General features: G+C 39.6%; 2 protein-coding genes across 4 annotated transcripts in view; one reads left to right on the plus strand and one right to left on the minus strand.

Annotated features, from left to right (window-relative positions):
- The window catches only part of Cep68 (centrosomal protein 68), a 28,957-nt gene extending 14,510 nt beyond the window's left edge, over positions 1 to 14,447 (plus strand). For 2 of the 3 annotated variants that reach the window (XM_076833160.2, XM_076833161.2), the window contains exons 4-7: positions 629 to 751; positions 4,935 to 5,031; positions 10,479 to 10,652; positions 11,529 to 11,618. In XM_076833160.2, the coding sequence (XP_076689275.2) occupies positions 629 to 751; positions 4,935 to 5,031; positions 10,479 to 10,648 (390 nt within the window). In that variant the 3' untranslated portion in view covers positions 10,649 to 10,652; positions 11,529 to 11,618. Of the gene's footprint in view, positions 1 to 628; positions 752 to 4,934; positions 5,032 to 10,478; positions 10,653 to 11,528 lie in introns of all 3 variants that reach the window. The other variant, XM_076833162.2, reaches the window with a different exon arrangement.
- The window catches only part of Rab1a (RAB1A, member RAS oncogene family), a 33,454-nt gene continuing 26,213 nt past the window's right edge, over positions 13,819 to 21,059 (minus strand). The window contains exons 4-6 of the mRNA XM_076833163.2: positions 17,942 to 18,037; positions 15,919 to 16,050; positions 13,819 to 15,653 (exon numbers count right to left, since the gene is read on the minus strand). Of these exons, the coding sequence (XP_076689278.1) occupies positions 15,456 to 15,653; positions 15,919 to 16,050; positions 17,942 to 18,037 (426 nt within the window). The 3' untranslated portion in view covers positions 13,819 to 15,455. The remainder of the gene's footprint in view (positions 15,654 to 15,918; positions 16,051 to 17,941; positions 18,038 to 21,059) is intronic.

Genomic DNA, 21,059 nt, shown 5'->3' on the forward strand with positions numbered 1-21,059 from the left:
TCTGCCCTCCTTCCCCACCAGGTGGCAGAAGGATGCTTGCCTGCAGCTTGGCGAGGGCCTGTGAGCCCGTGCTACCCACATGTCCTAGCACTCGTGGGGGGTTTTAACCTGCCTGAAGTCACGTGTGTTATTTTCTTTGTCCTGGATAGCATGTAGGACCAAGGTTATTGGACATGTTGTCTTTTGTGGTAAAAGATGGAGATAGCACGAGGTAAAAGTTGTTTTCAGCAATGGGTTCACGTTGGTCAGGATTTGTTCCCTTAGAAACAGTTTGATAGTAATGGTGCTGTCCCAGGAATTGGTTTCCAGGACAGACCTGCTCCTCTCGGCTGTCCAATCCATTGCCTTTACAGTTCACTCCCATTGCAGGGGCTGGGTTTTCTTAGTCTCTCATTTGGTGTCACAGCTGACTAAAGGGAGACAGAATCAAGTGGTGCTTCTCATTGCTCTGGCAGAGGAAGGTCTGGCGTCATGGGATGGGAACAGGCAGGGGACGGGGAGAGAGGAGCCTGAAGGAAATTCTGAGAGGTGCACACCATTCCCAGAGCCATCCTGATATTTTTAGTTTTTTGATTACAAATAGGAGTTCAGTCACTAATACCTTGTGTTCATTTATTTGTCTCTGCAGACGTTTTGCTGTCAGCTGGAAGAGCTGATCCGCTGGCTATATGATGTCTCAGATGTCATTAACCTTGGGTCTCCACCCAGGTCTAGTCTTACAGGTCTCAAGTCTTCTCTGCAGCTTTACCGGGTAATGTGTGGTCCTGGCTTCTGGCCTTTTTACTTTCGAAGAGTGATTGCAAAAGCACTTAATCACAAAATAAAATCTCAAATAACTGATGCCTAATATGTTGTAGCTCAATTATAGCTGAAACTAATCAGAGGGGCTTTTCAAATTCTAAGTGTAAAACTTTGTAAAATGAGCCGGACTGTAATCCCAGCAGCTCCGGAGGCTGCGGCAGGAGGATCTGCTGCCTTAGCAGCAGCAAGGGACTAAGCAATTCAGATTCTCTAAATAAAATACAAAAAAGGGCTGGGGATGTGGCTCAGTGGTCAAATGTCCCTGAGATCAATCCCCAGTACAAAAAAAAAATTAAAAAAACTTTTTAAAATAAATGAATTGATTCCCAGGCCAAATAGAATTAAGAAAATATACACTGTAAATACTTCAGGGTGTTCTGCATTATAATTTTCCAAATATCTCAGGGTTTATAATTATTGGCCTGCACTGTTACAGAGCCACCAGTCACGGATGACGTTGAAATTAAGATTTTTCACTTGCATTACCTGCATTCCCAGTGCTAATGGCTACCACTCCAAACAGTACAGATACAGAACATTCCATCTCAGAAGTTCTGATGGGCTTTGTTATTTTTTAAGTATCTAAGCTGAAATTTTCCTGACTTCAGAATGTCAACAGGGCATTCAGATGAAGCAGATTTAAACAAAAATCTGACATCAGTTTGCTTCTGTGTGTCTTTGGGCTTGGGTTTGGCTTTTCGGGGGGCAGGTTACCTCCTTTTCATTAAGATTCCATTCTTTTAAAAATACCTCTTTGTGAGATCCAGTTAACTTGATCCTAGGGTAAGCATATTGAATGGGATTAAGCATATTGAAATTATGTAATTTTTATCCTGAAGCCAGGAAGAAAAGACCTTAACTGCTAATCAGGCTCCACTAAAACTCAGGGGGAAGGTTGGTGAGGGAAAAGCAGGTTTTATTCTAAACCAGTTTTGAGTAGGATAAAGGAGATGAGGGTAGAGAAGACCTTTCTGTCTCAAAGACCATCTTTGGGGGGCTGGGGTTGTGGCTCAGTGGTATTGTGCTCGCCCAGCATGCATGAGCACTGGGTTTGATCCTCAGCAGCACATAAATGTAAAATAAAGATATTGTGTCCACCTAAAACTAAAAAATAAATATTAAGGAAAAAAAAGACCATCTTTGGAGAATGGAAAGCTTTTATGAAAGGGGAAAGAGATACAGTAGGACAAAGGTCAGGGATTTCGGGGTTTCCCCCTCTTCTAAACAATCTGGCCTTTCTTAACTGAGTCACTGTTACCCTCTTATCACATCAAAGGGAACCTCTACCTCCTTAGCCCAGCATCTCCATCTTTTTAGACAAACCTATTACCTTTTTAACTGAGGGAGGGAGAGGGATCATAGAGGACTTTCTTTAGAAAGAGAGGTTAAAGACAGAGAAATAGATTCAGATAAGGTAGAGAGTAAGAAGTACTCCAAGAACAAAACAAAAAAATTCTGTGGAAATACTTTGGTTAAAATAAATAAATAAATAAGCCAGCCTCCCAGAATGTTCTATTAAGCAGCTAATACATTTAACCTCTGGTTGGCCAAGCCTTCGTAACTTCTTCCTGAGGGGAGAGACAGCATTTGTGGTCTGAGTCTCATGGCAATCTAAAAGGGGTCTTCTCTAAATCTGTATAACCTTAAAACCTGACATTAACTTCAACAGAAGAGGGCGTGATTTACAAGTTCCTCTGGCTGCACCACCCTGACTCAGAGCCTGACTGGGACCACACCCAGGCTGAAGGGAAGACCTTTGTTTTCTATCTCTGAGCCAACCAAAATCTGGCAGGGAGGCCAGCTGCTCCACCCTCAGGAATGTTATTTACTGCACTGTGGAGAGAGGTAGCCTGAGTTCCAGAAAGAGCTTGGAGAAGGCCGAGTCTCAGGGTCCTCTGTAAGCCAACTCCATGACCCCACGTTGCATAAATCTGTAGAGAAGAGGAAATGCCCTATTAGACTTACCTCAATGGTCTTTCCTAGCCTGTCATTAACAGGTACATATAGGCTAACCCCATTCCCTTCATTTTATCCCTCACGCCATTCTCTGCACCTCACTTCCAGCAACTATCTTGCTTTGTGAGTACAGTTGAGATCTGAGCTAGGAGTTACTCCTGCAAGTCAGTGAGGCCTAAACCTGTGTATGTATGAATTAACCTTGGCTCCTGCTTAAATCAAGACTTAGTATAAAAGGGGCAAGGTGGTGCTCACCTATAATTTTAGCTATTCTGAGGCTGAGGCCTTGAAAAGTTGGAGGCCAAACCAACATGGTGTCACATGCCTGTAATCCAGATGTAATGCTAAGGCAGGAGGATCATAAGTTTGAGGCCAGCCTGGGCAATTTAGCAAGACTCTGCCTCAAAACAAAAAATAAAAAGGGCTGGGGATGTAGTTAGGTGATAAAACACCCCTAGTTAAATCCCAGTATTTAAAAAAAAAAAAAAAAATTCCAACTATTATAAGCAAGTGTGCATGCTCACATATTTAATTACTTTTAAGGTGTTAGCTGTGGGTATGGCTTTTTTGAGGGGGAGAGCCCCGTTGGGGATTGAATCCAGGGATGCTTTCTCACTGAGCTACGTCCCCATCCCTTTTATTTTATTTTTACAATTATAATTACCATAGAATTTTGTGTTATGTGACAAATAAGCCCATTGAGTTCCTGAGGCAGAAAGAGGACAGTGGAATATACAGTCATTAGTGTGTTCTTGAGTAAAGCCAAGAATATTTCCCCTAGTACTTCACAGATTCTCCATGTTGAGAGAATAAATCTGAACACTTGTGAAGTTCATTAAAAGAGTCTGGAATCCCAGACCCTGTATGTGTTTCTGGGCTTGCAGGTCACGTTTCTTCAGTATGTCACAGAAACAATTTTTGTTGACATTTGGGTTTGTATGAAGTGGCCCAGCCCTTTTATTTTTTTTATTTTGAGACACGGTCTTGTCAAGTTGCCCAGGCTGACCTCAAACTTGTAATCCTCCTGCCTCAACCTCCTAAATCACTGGAATTGCAAACACGAGCCACCACACCCAGTTGTGTTTTCACATATTTCAACTGAAGCCTTTCCCATACTCTGCCTATCTTAACTCAGTGGGGTTAAGGCAGCATCTCAACTCATAAGAGTACCAAGGAATAAAATAAGTGTAGATATCAGGGTAGAGGAAGACTGAAACCAGGAAAAAAGTAAATCCAAGAGTGAAATTATGGCTCAAAAAGTTAAGCACCAGGAGCTGGGATTGTGGCTCAGCTGTAGAGCGCTCGCCTAGCACGTGTGAGGCTCTGGGTTCAATCCTCAGCACCACATAAAAATAAATAAAGATATTGTGTCCAACTATAATTTAAAAAGAAATATTAAAAAAAAAAAAAAAGTTAAGCATCAAGCTGAGCATGGAGGCTCATGCTTGTAATCCCAGCAATTTTGGAGGCTGAGGCAAGAGAATCAAGTTCAGGACCAGCCTCAACAACCTAGTGAGACTCTGTCTTAAAAAATAAAAAGGGCTGGGGATGTGGCTCAGTGGTTAAGTGCTCCTGGACTTAATCTGTAGTACCTAAGGGAAAAAAAAGAAAAAGAAAAACAACTAAGCACCGAATTATGCCCCACGGATTAAAGGTGGTCATAGTTTTGACCTAATGTTTCTTAGCAACTAAAAAAAGATTAAAACAATCGACTACAAAGTTTGGTAGCTGTGAAGGCAAAACAGATGAGCTGCTTGGGAAACTTGCCACTTCCCTGGTGGAGGCAGTTACCCTGAGGTGGAGGCCGAAGCTGCCAGAGGTCACTAGCCACATTGCTTGTTCTTACTTATCAGGTCCAGTAGAAAAGGGTTTATTTTGGGAAACCCATACTATTGTGAGTTGATGAGAACCCCATAAAATAGGGCACAACAATAAATCTGTTCATGAGCCAGCCTCAGTCAGGGAAAACTCTTGTCAAACTAAACAGAAGAAAGCAAAAATTAGGCTCAAGGAAGATGAACTTAAACTAGTACACTCTTTACTTGAGGAATTCTGCAGACCAAGTGGTATCTTCCATGTTAGAGGACTCAAGCCACTTTGCATGGTGTTCACTTAAGTTTTGTAAAACAATAGTAGTGAAGTTTTGTTTTCCCTTTTCTTTCCCTATATGTCTTAAGCAATTTAAGAATGATATAGATGAACATCAGTTCCTGACAGACAGTGTCTTACAGAAGGGGGAGATTCTTCTTCAGTGCCTATTGGAGAACACACCAGGTGAGATGCTTGAGAGATTGTTGTTTAACCTATTTTTTTTTTATTTTTGATTGACATACAGTTGTACCTATTTATCAGATACAGTGTGACATTTCAGTACATGTGTACAATGTGGAATGACCAGATCAGGATTGGTATATTGGTTATCTCATTTATCATTTCTTAGTGTTGGGAACATTTAAAATCCTCTGTACAAGCTAATTTGAAATAAACAGTTAATTATTGTCAACCATTGTTATCTTTCTGTGCTGTAGAACACTTCTGAAGTGGGGCTGGGGATATATAGCCTAGTGGCACAGCGAAGCTCTAGGTTTAATTCTTGGCACTGCAAAACCTGAGAAATTATTTCTCCTTCCAGCCGCACTCCAGAACCATTAATCATTCTATGATTAGAGATATCTCTCTTTCTGTAAGATCTGCCTTTTAACTTCTACATAATGTGAACATGCAGAATCGGGTTTTTGTTGTTTGGTTGTTTTGTTTTCTTTGTGTTTGTGGAGCTGGGGATCCAATCCAGGGTGTCATAAACTCTGGGAAAGCCCTCTAAAACTAAGCCACAACCCCAGCCCCCAGAATTTGTCTGCATCTGACTTATTTCACTTAATATTCTATCCATGAATATGAAATGACAGACTTTTGTTCTTTTTTATGCTTTCAATATTCCACTCTGTAAATGTACTTTCCTTACCCATTCATCCACCAGTGGACACCTAGGTTGATTCCATATCTTGGGTATTATGAATGTGTTGACTGTGAACATGTGAGTGCAGGTGTCTCTGACCTGCTGATTTCCTTTCCTTGAGATGTGTATACACAGTAGTAGGGCTGCTGAATCACATGGGAGTTCTGTTTCTAGTTTTTTGAGAACTTCCATACTATTTTCCATAGTGGCTCTGCTGATTTACATTTCCTACCCAGCATTATCTGAGTGTTCTCCCTTTTCCAAATATTCACCTTTAATTTTTTTGTCTTTTTGATAATGTTCATTTAACTACAGTGAAATTTTATTTTATGGTGGTTATGATTTGTATTTCCCTCATGATTAGTGATATTGAGCATTTTTTTGTATATTTCTTGCCATTTGTGTATCTTTTTTAAAAATATCAACAGTCATTTACCCATTTTTAAATCAGATTATTTGGGGTTTTTGTTGTTATTATTTGAATTCCTTTTATACTTGTGAGTTAATCCCTTGTCAGATGACTAGTTTACAAATACCTTCTCCCTTCTGTAGGTCTCTTCATTCTGTTTTTTCCTTCACTGTGCAGAAACTTTTCAGTCAATGTAATCCTGTTTGTCAGTTTTTGCTTTTATTGCCTAGGCTTTTGGGGTCATATCCAAAAATTGTTTGCCCAGACCAATGTCCTGAAGCCTTTCCTCATGTTTTATTCTAGTAGTTTCATAGTGTTAGGTCTGTTTAAGTCTTTGATCTATTTGGGGTTGATTTTTGTAACAAGGGTTATGTTTTAGTATTCTGCATGTGGATTTGCAGTTTTCCCAGCACCATTTATTGAGGAGACTTTCGCCAGTATTCTTACTGCCTTTGTCAAAAATTGACTGTAGATCTATGTGTAGATTTCTGAGTTCCCAATTCTGTTCCATTGGGTCTATGAGTATGTTTTTATGCTTGAGGGTTTTTTTTTTATGATTTTTTTTTTCTATTTTATTTGCAGTCTTAAGGATTGAACCCAGGGTCTCACACATGCTAGGCAAACATTCTACCACTGATCTATATCCTCAGTCAAAGTTGGCCAGGCTGGCTTCAAATTTGAAATCCACCTGCCTCAGCATCCAGAATAGCTGGGATTGTAGGCATGTGTATCTGTGCCCAGTTTATGTGCTTGAGCTTTTAATTTAGCTAGAGCTTAATCCCTCTCAGCAGCAGGCCTGGTGAGAATACAATGTTGCAGGACCCCCACCTGCCTTAAGAGTCACATGGGGACTTCTGCCAGCTCTTTATGTCATCATTGCCCTGCAAACCCAGGTTGAAGCATTTGTCATTAAAAGTAAATCTGTCAGAAATCCAGCTTAAGCTTGCAAGAATGGCGCTCATTTGCTTATATAGTTTCTTGGTAGTGTTCTGGGTGGGAATCCTGGTTGTATTCTAACAATCCTTAATTTGTGGCTGGAGTATTCAGTGGGTAACACTCAGGGGTTCCCCACTTTACTCAGCTCAGGTTGAACTCTGGTTTTTCTGCCTTATTTTCTACTTTAGGGAAGGAATTGTTCCAGAAATCCTTGACCAAAAGGACTTGAGAATAATCTAATCTCATGGATTAGACTGAATGAAGAATTAAACTGATGAAAGGGAATGGGCTGGCAGTGGCATGCAAACCAAGCTCAAACCCATTTCGCAGGATGAGTTCCCAACTGGTATTGTGAGAATCAGAGACTAAGAGCTGGTGATGGTGCACTCCTGCGATTCAGGAGGATCACAAGTCCAGAGCCAGCCTCAGCAACTTAGCAATACCCTGTCTCAAAAAGGGATGAGGATGTAGTAGTGGTAAAGCACCCGTGGGTTCAATCCCCAGTGCCAAAAAAGAAGAGAAGGTCTGAGTGTACCAGATGCCTACAGTTTTACACACATCTTTGTCCTTATAGGGGAAGAGGTGTGATATGGAGGTTAAAACCTTGAACTGAGGGAACTCCCCAAAGTAGTCCCTAATTTCCTGTTAAGACTATGTACAAACAATTGCTTTAAGATCTCATCTATTTTTTGCTTGAGCTTTAGAGTGAGATGAGATTTATACTGGAATCCAAGGGTACGCAAAGCTGAGCAAGACCCCAGGAGCTTGAGAAGGCACTTTTTTTTAAGGAACTTTTAACAGAGTAGTGGGTGTAGGCTAGGGAGGTAGTGTAGACCTAGGTTCTCAACCCCAGCACAGTTGCTGTATGTTATAGAGGGTTTTCCCTATGCAATTGCAGGATGTTTCGCAGTATCCCTGACCCCACGAAATACCAGTAAGCCCTTCTACTCCCACAGTGTGACAACTGGCAGCACTTGCAGATATTTAGTGGTACCCTGGGAAGTACCTGTGAATCAGCAGAGGGGTTCTGATGGACAGTGACCCCTAAAGGGTTTACAGTAGGAAAATGATTATCTCTTGTGAGTTATGCGAACCCTTTGCAATTCTCTGCCCCTTTAAGGCCTTTGGCTCTTCCCTGGTTCCCTTAGACTAGGATCTTTAGGTTTTATATTGGAGCACAAACTCAGCATGCCAAGCTCCTTTGCTGCTGTAACTACACCAGCATTTTACTGAACACTTACATGGGCTGAAACAGTTGACATATCTTTTTTTTTCCCTTATTTAATCACAGCTCTGAGATAGATGCTATTATTACCTTACAGAATTGTGAATTTGCCTCAGGCAGCCCCGATGTGCTGACTCTATACTGCTGTCAGTGTCTGGAGGTGTGAGGCCTGAGCAGGGAAAGCTCAAATGCAGGAACCTCTTTTCAGAGGCCACATGTGAAAGTAAAGTGACTGACCTTCACTTTAAAAAGTTTTCCAGTAGTTTTCAGTAGCTAGCCTATAAAAAGAACACCCCACTTGACGCTGCTCTCAGAAGGGATCCTGGGGTAGTACTGGCCAGAAGAGGAGGCTTTCAGTTAGAATCTATGGTTCTTGGATATGTATCCAGGCTCTTTCAGATTGGTACAATGCCCCTCCCTGTCCTCTGCCTGGAATAATCAGAACGCTTGGCTGTTTTGTGAAAATCACAAGTTCCTCTTGTGACTTCACACTTTTCTTCCTCCAGGAGCACCTTATCAGAGTGAGCAGAGGCCAGCACATGCCCACTCCCGCCCAGCTTCACAGCCCACTTTCTTACTTGACTCCAAGTATAACCCAAGGGATTTTCCCTTAAAGAGTTGCCCATCTCAGCTTCCTGCCAAAGGCCTCCACATTTTTACCCAGTTACTTGTACAGATTGACAGTTCTGTCTTGAATCTCAACCCTTATAACTAGTCAAATGACTGGAACCTGTTAATGTTAAGCTGTACAAGGCCCCTGTTTGTATTCAGTTAAAAGTTAGAGGGGTGTGTTGGCACATGCCTTGTGATCCCAATGTCCCAGGAGGCTGAGGAAGGAGGATCACCAGTTCAAGACCAGCATGACTCTATCTCAAAATACAAAATAAAAGGGTGGGGATGCAGCTCAGTAATAGAGTACCCCGGGATTCTATCCCCAATACTGCCAAAAAAAAAAAAAAAATCCTACTGGGAAATTATTCTGTACTTCATTTCCCTTTCTAGCTTCTCTTTTCCTTGGCCCCTAGAGTCAAAGATTAAAGAATAATCAAAAAGTTCCCCTGAATTCCACTGACAACACACAGGAAGGCTGAGCAAAGTGTGAAAGTGGAGGGGAAACACCCAGCTCAGCCACCTTTATGACCAAGTTTTACTGCACATCTCCGCCACGCCAGCTCTCTAGAGTTGTCAGAACAGCTCATTGCCCTGATGACATGGCACTCTGCGGCTTCCCCAGGGACGGATCTCAACACAGCCAATCTATATTCCTCCTTCTGCCCATCCAGTCAGCAATGTCTGAAGGCATGCAGCTTCCCCTTTCCCTTCCTTTGCTGGCAGATGTTGTAGCTGTGGCAGGAAACCAGAAAGCATGTTAACACAGCTGATAAAGGCACCGGAAGCTAAGGCAGCCTTTGTGCTTAAATTTTTTTTTTTCTTTTGAAGGAAAAATTCTGCTGTGCGTGAAATACTCTGGCTATATATAAAGCCCATCCACAGCACCACTGTAGGAGTGAAGCCCAGCCTAATGATTTTGTCCTAGCCTGCTCTCAGATCATTTTCTTTTTAAGTCTGTTCACTTAGGACCCACAGAAGGGCTCATAAACATCCCCTAATACATTACCAAATCACTCATATATGAAATGTCAGTCCTCAAGCCATCAGAAGTTGATAGGAGCTGGTAGCGTCGGCATTTTTATCTTGGCATGTTTTTATATATAAGCGTTATGTGCCTGATCTCACCTCTAAAGTTAAATTATACTATCTAACAGAAAGCCATATCTGTGTGCCCTATTGTCAATTATGTAATTCCAAAGTACAGCTGGTGAACTATTAGCTTTAACTGAAAGTTAATAATGTAGCCAGGTGTTGTGGTACACACCTCAGCTACATGGGAGGCTGAGGCAGGAGGATTCCAAATTCCAGGTCAGCCTAGGCAACTTAGCAAGACCCTATCTCAAAATAATAAAAAGGGTTGAGGAAGTACTCAGAGGTAGAGTGCCCCTCAGTTAATTATCCAATACTGCAACAACAAAACAACACAACAAACATTAACAGACCCTCATTAAAAATTAACAGTGCCACAGAAGTCCTTGGAACATCACTGTTTTAAAAAAAAAAAAAATGGGTGGGCATTCTGAAACTACTGCTACAGCCCTATTTCAGCAGAATGCTGTATCTTTGTATAACTTCATTGTTAGTTTTAAAGGATGTCCTTGGGAGGATCGCGAAGCAATCTGGGGAGCTGGAGAGCCATGCAGATCGCCTTTATGACTCTATCTTGGCCTCTGTGGACATGCTGGCTGGCTGCACCCTTATCCCTGACAGTAAGCCAGTGACAGCAAAGGAGCGCCCATGTGAAGGGGTTTAACCCGGTAAGTAGAGGAGCCCAAGGAGAAGTCTGCCCTGCAGCCCCAGTGCTGATTAGGGATGAGAGCTCTGAAATAGTACTGGAGTAAGGCTGCCTGTGGTGCTGAAATAGGGGTCACTAACACAGCCAGGAAGGAGGGTGTGAGTTTTCCTGTAGCAACGAAAGCCCATTTTGGTGTCTTCCTTACCTGGTTTCACTCCTGCTGCTGGCTGAGAACAAAAGTGCTCTGTGCACCCATCTTTATTGCATTACCTTCCCCAGTCCTAGCCCCCAGCAGCAAAATTGTCCATACTTACTTTGTTTCTGCACATGAATGCCTCTCTGTTATGAGGCTGTGGGTCAGGTTGCCTCTGCCCTCAGGTTCTTCTCACCATCTTATTTGATGCTCCATCTTTAAGCATCGCTGACAGCACTAAGTGCCCATGGAAACCTAGAGTTACCGCTACCTCTCCCAATGTCCCAACCCCCTGCCACAAAGGGTTTCTGCAAATTTCCCACACTACTCCTTCCAAAAAGGGCTGGGGGACAGAATAAAACACATCTTGGAGACTTACGTAGTACAACTTTCTTTTTATCCCTCGAAAACTCAAATAGGGAAAGAGGAAAGGAGGTAAAACAAAAGAGGGGCTAACTGGTACTGACTGTGGGTTTGCACTGCCCAGAACATCGTAATTTCACAACTTTTTTTCTGAAATTTCCTCTCCTACAAAATAATTTTCTAGATGTGAATTCACTGTAGCTATGTCAAGAGCAGGGAGTCCCTGCATTTTTACATCAAAGCAATTTTAGTAATTATCTTAGTTCTCAAATGGATACATGTGATTGCTGTTATTTCTTCCTGCAACATTATGCCTGTAACAAATGCTGCTTTCTCCTTCAGGCATCTTCTCAGGCAGAGTTGACTCTTGGGAAGGAAACTATCAAGAAGTACTTGCAAGAGCCATTTAACAGTTAAGTCAAGGGAAAAATGTTAATATATTTTTAGCTTTAAATGCCTTTCTCTTCTCTGAAGTAAGGGCTATTAAATTACTGGTTTTATTTACAAAGAATCCTTCCAAACTGTATTCTTTTTGGTGCTTTTCCACAGAAAGCATGTGGCTTTGCAACTTTTGTTAAAATTAAGATTTACAGTTACAGGCCTTGCCTATGTCCAGTTTTAAAAAAGAAAAAAGACAAAGCTCCTAAACTCTTCTTCCTGCTGAGATTATTCACAGAAGGCTGCTTTGAGAAAGAAGGTTTCAAATACTTGGTATTCTCAGACACAAAAAGGGATCAAGTGTAGGAGGAGGATCCTGTCCCTCTACTCCTACTCCCTTGGAAGACTAGTGCAAGGTCAGGGAAGTGAATGGATAGGATCACACAGCCTGTTTCACTACAGAAACTAAAACTGTCAGTAAAGGAAAAAAGGGAATTCTTTGTTGCTTGGGAGTTGGCCTGTTAAGTACCTTGTCAGAAAAGGGAAAAATATGCATGGATATAAATATATTTAAAGCATTATATTTAGCTTTTTGAAGCAAAGCAGTGTTTTGTTAGTGACCGCAGATACTTTAAAAAAGAAAAAAAAGGCACTTAAAAAGTTTCTATTTTGACATTGAATGAATATCAAAGAAACAATATTAATAGGATCCTATTCAATGTGACATTTCTGCTTCTACATTTCTCAGACTTTACAGTCACTGGAAAAATAGCTGTAAGTTCTAATAATGAAAAGTGAACCATTCAAAATTAACTAACTATTCAGGGCTGGGGTTGTGGCTCAGTGGTAGAGCACTCACCTTGCACCTGTGAAGCACTGGGTTCAATCCTCAGCACCACATAAAATTAAACAAAGGTACTGTGTCCATCTACAACTAAAAAACTATTTTTAAAAACACTAATTATTCAATAGTAGCTTCACAAAAAATAAGTTCTTTAGGTATGCCCAGTGGACTCTACTTTTAAATACACTGACATATTTTACCTTTTTGTTAATGTAGCTACAAAGTGGAACATGCCTTTCACTGAGTATGTTGCTGTTGAATTCATATTGTGAATTCATATTGTGGCATTCTCAGTGTAATAACATCAGCTTCAGCTGACAGGATATTCCAAAATAACAGAATCTGAAAATTCATACTTTCCAAGAAAATGGTGCCTTATTAAGTGATAGATTTGTTCATCCTCTTTGAAATAAGGTGCTAACTTTCTGAACCTGGCTCTAGCCACTGAGGAATATCAATACAACTGTTAATTTTACCTTCAGTTTGAGACCTCCCTTTACAACTCAAAAACAAATTGTTTCAACCTAGGAAGATGCTGGCCAGGTTAGATTCAAGTAGCCATCCCTTAATGATGAATAGAATTTGAATCCACAGTGGAACTGCAAAACTAAAGGGTAGATTGGGTTTTTGTTGTGCATCCGGGGTGAAGTGCTAATAAATGAGAGACTGTTACAATACAGGGCTGTTCTAAAACTTAAACATGAGCATGAAGGGTTTATGTGAGATACAGTGGAAAGGTAATGTACATGCTGAAGATTTCTTCCTATTCAAAGGGCAGACAGCGAATTAACTGTTCAGACCATAATCACTATTACTCTGTAATGACTTCCCAAAGTGTGCCACAGCTCGGAACACTCTTCATTACCTAGAACATAGCAAGTGATAATTCCCTTTATTTGTGAACAGGCCCATAGTAACCTTGAAATGTTTGTACTTGAAATAGGGTTAGAAATGGAAATTTGTTTTTCTCAAAACCATAATTATTAGTATATACATAAAAGCAAAGAGTGCAGCATGCTGAAATATGTTGTTGTCCCAATTTTTGACTGCCATGGGGGGAAGAACACTACAGTTCTCCCAAACTAAGTCTGTAGATATGCTTACATATTAAAGTACATTTATGTAATGTTTTTCTGCTAACTCACCAAGAATAAGCTGACCATTTAAACATCTTTTGCTGTATGAAACTAAAGTGCATGGCATCACATTGTCTAGTATCAGTTTTGTATCATTTAGCTATTTTAGAAAATATTTTCTGAACTTTATACTGTATTGATAAGGCAAAAGAAACTTTTTTTTTTTTTTTTAAGCATTAAAAACAAGATATTCACCCAAATAACTATTGGTGACTTCAGGAATTTGTCAGTTGCCTTATGTAAGGATGAATAGATCCAACAAGCACGTCTATAATACAAAGTAAACTATGATTTTATTGTGAAATTCTCATAGATGGAAAATTAAATTGAATATTTATTCTGTCCATTTCATTTTTACAATAATCTTACCACTTATTTTTGTACCATGTATTTCAATTGCCTGTTTAGTGAAAAATAAAAATTAAAAAAAAAAAAACCTATAATTTTTGGCTTGTTTTTAACTTAAGTTTTCTCATCAAAGACCCCACAATAAAATGTGTTGCCAACAGCCACATCCCAAGCCCGTATGTGAAGAATGTTTTGGCTGTTGTTTCAACCTAAAGAAACAGTCCTTGACTTCTGTCACCTTAAAATGGTAGTGTCAGCAAAAGACTTGTTTTCCACAATAAAAATAAAAACAAACCCTAGAATCTTGAAGGTCCTATTTAACAAAATTTTCACACATGCAAAATTTCACTGAAATAAATATATTTTTCTCATTTATAATTCCCACCCAGCATTTATGTTTTCAGTTAATTTTTAGGGATATAATTTCTAGAATTAGGGCACTCAAGTTTCCTGCTTTCTCCTTTAATGCTTAAACTCTCCAACATGAGTTATACAATTGTGAAGGACAAAATAGTTGACATCTGACTCAGAGCATGGAAGAAACTTCAGCACACATTATCTGATCATTTGCCAATTACGAAGGGTGTGCCGCTCTTCACTGCTACCACAGATGAATTAACAAACTCTTGATCAGTGGAGCCATTTCAAATGATTTTAGAGAAGCATCAGAGATGGTGGGGCTAGACAGCATACATTCTAAACTTGTTTTCCATACAATTTGAGCTTCTTGAACCACTAAAATTGATTAAATCCCTACACAGCACAGAAGCTGCCGTAGGTCATTTATCAGGTCTATAATCTAGAAAGCAAATAACTGGATGCTGCGCTACAGGTAGGTCTACAATGCCCTGGTTGCACACACAAATGGCTGTTTTCAGTATAATGCAGGGCTCTATTTCCCTTTAACCATAAGAATTAAAACAATACTTATCACCATACAGTTTGATATTACTTCCAATAAGTACAATATTTATTAAACATATCTTCAGTTGTTTTGTTACATAGTGTGCAACAAATTACAATATTCTGCAGCCACAAATTATATGCAGAGTATGAAGAAACTATTAATCAGATAGTGTAATCTTTCCATTTATAACTCTACAAGGAAGAACTAGCAAATCAGATCTTACATAGAACATCTCACTAAACTTTATGCATGGAAAGTGACAGACACTGGTTGTGCTGTTTGATACAAAATGGCTGAACTTCATCTTCAGAAGACTAAACCCGACATCTAAACATGCCAATATAAACATCAAAACAAAATATATTCTAACCAACCACGGGAAACAGTCTGGTATCAGGAAAGCAACAAGGATTACACACATTATTTTATAAACCAGCACACAAAGGTTTAAAACAGTTCTGAAAATGAAGTTAGCTGTCTTGAGTCAAGGGAATAAAAAAAAAGTCAGTATTGACCATTTACAATCTCTGACCTTTGTGGAGACGGTAAGAATCTGTTGTAGTGCAGCTACATACAGTACAATTCAGGCAATTTTGTTTTTTCACTTGGGTTCAGATTGCAAATTCATTGCTGTGAGAAAAGGACGGAGGCAAATTTTAGCAGCAACCTCCACCTGACTGCTTGACTGGAGTGCTCTGAATTTTAACATTGGACTTCTCTGCGCCACCAGCTGTTGCTCCAGGGCCCATTCGCTTTTTAATCTCAGCTGCCATCGTCATGAAAGACTGTTCTACATTCGTTGCGTTCTTAGCACTGGTTTCCAAAAATGGGATTCCAAGGGAATCAGCAAATTCCTAAGACAAATAAGACACAATGAACACTGAAAAACGTTTTTTCGCTTAGTCCACTTCTGCCATATAAAATGGGAGTGAGGAGAGTCTAAAATTTCACTGGATCCTAAGACACTACATGTTCAATTTTTGTCAGTATCCTAGTACACATTTTTAAGTATTACGGTGGTTGGTTGTAATGGCCATCATGTGACTTCATATCCATTCATAATTAAAATTCAACAACTTCAAATTCAATTTGAAAATCAAACTTTAAACATACACATACCTTTGCTGTTGTGTAGTCTACTACTTTCTTTGTGGTCAGATCACATTTGTTCCCTACCAACAACTTGTTGACATTTTCACTAGCGTAACGATCTATTTCCTGCAGCCACTGTTTAACATTATTGAAGGACTCCTAAAAAGACAGATATTTTTTTAAGAATGATCATACATACAATTCTGGACAGGCTTAAATATAAAAATATTAATAGAGGAAAATACAGCTTAACATTTAAACTAGCAAACCCAAATTGTTTTTGAGATGTGCAAATCGAATGTGCTATATAAAGCATAGTTTTTGAAATTCAATAAAGTTTTGATTCATGAATAAGTGTTAAGTATTACTCCCAGATGCATCAAAAGATGCTATTTGGGCCAGTGCAGTAGCCCACACCTATAATCCCAACAGCTTGGGAGGCTGAGACAAGAAGATCACAAGTTCAACGCCAGCCTCAACTGTGAGAGGCTATACAACTCAGACCCTGTCTCTAATAAAATACAAAAAAGGGCCCTGAGTTCATTACCCAAATAAAAAGGGCTGGGTATGAAGCTCAGTGGTGTGGTGCCCCTGAGTTCAATTCCCAGTACCCCAAAAAAAGTTATTTGGGCTGAGACTGTAGTTCAGTGATAGACGGCTTGCCTAACATATGAGGTTCTGGGTTTGATCTCCAGCAAAAAATATACTTTTTTTCTTTTTAACATCTCAGTAATTTGAAGAGACTTTTGAACTTAGCACTCTTCCCCAGCTTTTCTGGAGATAGGATCTTGCTATGTTGCTCAGGCTGTCCCCAAATTATTGACCTCCCACTTTAACCCCTCCTAGTATCTGGGACTGTAGGTGGGTGCTGTGCCATATAACATTTTTTCTCTATGCTTCTAATGGCACTGAATCTGAATCTAAGTATAAGATATCTCCTTAATTCACAGCTGAGATGAGATTTTAAGATTTAGCATTTGCTACAAGAAAAATGAATTCCAGAGTTGGGAATGTAAATAGCTCAGTAGTGGAATGCTTGCCTAGCACGCACAAGGGCATTCCACAAATAAAGGAAAATGAACTCCAATTTTATTGGGTTTTTATTCTTTCTCTTAGGGGGAAAAAAAAAGTGATCCTGAAATCTGCCAAGTTTCTGATCAAAAGAAAACTTAATGGCCCATGGACCACATTCTCCCCACATCTTCCTGACTTCTTTCAGACATTCACTCTACTAAAATCCTCCTATAGCATATTCCATTCAAATTCTGAACCATAACCAAGACATCTCACTTTTGGCAATTCTGATAGGAAGAGTCTAATCACCAGGTATATTCTTGTTTCTTTGTTTTTTAAATATTCTTTTAGTTGTAGACAGATATGATAGCTTTATTTTATTTATTTTTATGTGGTGCTGAGGATCAAACCAGTGCCTCACATGTGCAAGGCAAGCACTTGCCACTGAGTCCCAACCCCAGCCCCAGGTATTCTTGTTAATATATAAAATGAAGATTGCAATACAAGAAACCATATAAGCCATAATTCCCTACAATTCTCACCTTAGATCATTTATTTAGTTGATAATGACTACCAGAGTCTCTTGAAAGCAAATGTAAAAATAATTACTAAATTGTCTATTTACTAAAGGGAAATAAATATCTAAATGATTCATTGGGGGACAGAGAGCAGTACTAGGAATCAAACCAGGACCTTGAGCATGCTAGACAAGAGCTCTATCACTGAGCTACATCCCAGTCCATGATTCACAGTTTTATTTGGAGAGAGTTGTGGCCTTTTTAAGTATCAGGGATTGAACCCAGAAGTACTTAGCCACATCTCCAGCCTTTTATTTTTTGAGACAGGACTCACAAAGTTGCTTAGGCCCTCGCTAAAGTGTTGGGATTAACAAGCATGCACCACTGTGCCAAATTGAGGAAAATCTTCTGCCATAAAAATAATATTGATGTCTTATATTAAAGTAAAAGAATCTGACATTAGTCAAATAGTAATTTCATGCCTTGTCACTGTAACACCATCTTCTCTTGGAACTTACCTGATCTGTCACATCATACACAACTATGATGCCATGGGCTCCTCTGTAATAACTGGAGGTGATTGTTCGAAATCTTTCTTGGCCTGCTGTGTCCCACTATTACAAAACAAGCAAGAAACCAAACAGTTCCGTTAAAACAGAGTTGGGGAAGGTTCAGAAGGGAAAACAATCTAGTTGTACAGATTATCAGGATGTGATATGGAAACAACAGTCCTTAATACTCACATTAACTGCACTGCCTAATACATGGAAGTCCAGAAAAAAAAGTAATGCCTGCAATTTATCCTGTGGTAATGCTATCAAAATTATAAGCACAAACCATGTTACGCTATTTTCATATTCTGTATAGTGCTTAACACTATGCTAGACACACAGGTTGACTTGGTTAGGAAAGGGGCCCAAAGCCCCATGAACAGAAATACACCCTCATGAGGCAGAGTTAATGGATAGCATGTTTTATCATCATAGAAAGAAAGAAAAGGATCTACTTCAGGTAACTACATCAAAATAGCATTTTAACCACTGCAGCCAGGTACTATCTTAATCCTAGAAAAAGTAATGTATCAAAGACACTTACATTACAACATTAATACTGTGAATTTTAAAAAAACTATTTTGAAAACTACCAAGAAGAAAACTCCATTTTTAAATTTACAAAGCCTTGGTTTTTATGCAAGCTCAGAGAAACAAGCACAAAATTGTGTAAACTATATCCTGGTTCTAATTCAGCCCCCATTACTGTCTCTCTATAAACATCAACATCCATGACCAAGGGGTTGCTGTTTCTCCTTCTAGAGATAGCCTACATTCTCCTTTGAATGTGTTGGTGCTTTCCAAAATAAAAATGTGTGCATGTCTAGAAAAAAGGAGGGGGAAAAAAGGCCCTGTTTGTAACAGGATGATGGGCATTTTGTTTGCTCCTAAACAATGGCCTCCTCTTTAAAAAGTGTATAATTAACCAGGCACCATGGCCCATGCCTGTAATCCCAGCAGTTTAGGATACTAAGGCAGGAGAATCACAAATTCAAAGTCAGCCTCAGCAATTTTAGTGAAACCCTGTCTCAAAATAAAAAATAAGGACTAGCAATGTAGCTCAGTGGTATAGTGCCCGTGGGTTCAATCACCAGTACCCAAGAGTATATAATTAGAATAGTTACTCTACCATAAGTTACTGATAGGGCAGGGGAAGTAGCTCTGTATTCTAACATGCCACAAAACTCCAGGGTTTGATCTTGAGCACATAAAAAGACCCCTGTAATTCTGGTAAAATTTGAAGACCAGCTGGATATTAACACATAAGTGTTAACTTTGTTAAATGTGGTTTTAAAAAAATAGTAATAAAGTAAAAGACAGCTGCATTCTGGAACAAAGAAAAAAAATCACAAGGTCTATAAATTTGGGGGGCCGGGCATGGTACTGGGTATAGAGCCCAGGGGCACCTACCACTAAGCTATATCCCAAGAGTTTTTTTTTTTTTTAATACAAGGGATTGAACTCAGGGGCACTCAACCACTGAGCCACATCCCCAGCCCTATTTTGTTATTTTATTTAGAGAAAGGGTCTCACTGAGTTGCTTAGTGCCTCACTTTTGCTGAGGCTGGCTTTGCCATGCAATCCTCCTGTCTCAGCCTCCCAAGCCATTGGGATTACAGGCATGTGCCACTGTGCCCAGTTATCTCAAACCACTTTTATGCCACCGTGCCCGGTTACCCCAAGCCATTTTTATGATTTTTTTTTTTTTTAATTTGAAAATAGGGTCTCACTAAGTTGCTGAGACCAGTCCTTTTTTTTTTTTTTTTTTTAAGAGAGAGAGAATTTTTCAATATTTATTTTTTAGTTTTTGGCCGACACAACATCTTTGTTTGTATGTGGTGCTGAGGATCGAACCCGGGCCACAGGCATGCCAGGCGAGTGCGCTACCACGTGAGCCATATCCCCAGCCTCTCTGAGACCAGTCTTGAACCTGAAATTTTCCTGCCTCCTCCTCCCAAGTCGCTGGGATCACAAGCATACAAGGTGGTGACCACACCTGGCTTGTAATTTATTTTAATATACTCAATTCTCAGAAGAAAAAAAAATGCATATAATGAAGCAAATAATCGAAAAGATTAACAGTCATTATCTAAAACCAAAAACATGAGGCTTCATTTCTTTTTCTGTCCAAATTACTAAGTCTGAGAGCTCAGAAGACTAATTTGAGCTATTGTTATCAGTAAGGAGCCTCAAAGTTTTTAAGAATATCACTGGAGAAGCATGACCTCTGAAGTCAAGCCAACCTGACTACAAAAAATCAAATCCAATTTCATGGTTCCTGTTAACACCAAAGAATCATTTACCAGTTTCTTCAGCTGTAAATCAAAGATGCCACTCATCTCATGTAACTGCTGAAGTTTAACTAATGGTTTTAAAATGCATGGCAAGGTGCCTGACTATAGAAAATATTCAGTAAAATAGTAATATTTCTTTCCCTTCCATGCCCAAAGACTCCTTTCTCAAGACAGTATAAGAAAAGAAAGTTTTCTAACTAAAAGTTAACAAAGAATCATAGCTAACTAAAATAAGAAATGGCATCTAAAGAGTACCATTTCTGATGACTCTTTGCTACCCTGAAGATCTTCCTGTATCAGTATACCAACAGCACTAATAGTACCCTCTCATTATCACAGGTTAACTGTTTTTTCTCTTCAACTGAAACATGATCTTATGGCTGTTTTTCTCTGTAACTTCAACTATCCAATGCCTGGTATAAATGTAGGCGTTTCCATGTTATGTTCCATGAATGAATGAACAATTACAGAAAGAGGCCTTTCTTTGACTAGACTCCACACCTATCCTATCCTACCCAATGTTTTGTAAAATGTTTCTTTAGGGAGGGTTGGGGAGGGGGGTGTTGAACCCAGAGGCACTTTATATCACTAAGCCACATCCCCAAACCTTATTTTTTATTTTGAGTCAGGGTCTCAATAAGTTGTTTACAGCCTCACCTAGTTACTGAGACTGACCTTGAACTTGTTATCTTCCTGCCTTAGGAGTCTCTGGGATTACAGGTGTGTACTACCCATGCCCAGCTTAAAAAAAAAAAAAAAAAAAAAAAAAAATCACTAATTTCATTAAAGAC

Source organism: Callospermophilus lateralis, chromosome 14 (genome assembly GCF_048772815.1).
Source record: "Callospermophilus lateralis isolate mCalLat2 chromosome 14, mCalLat2.hap1, whole genome shotgun sequence".
Taxonomy (NCBI): domain Eukaryota; kingdom Metazoa; phylum Chordata; class Mammalia; order Rodentia; family Sciuridae; genus Callospermophilus; species Callospermophilus lateralis.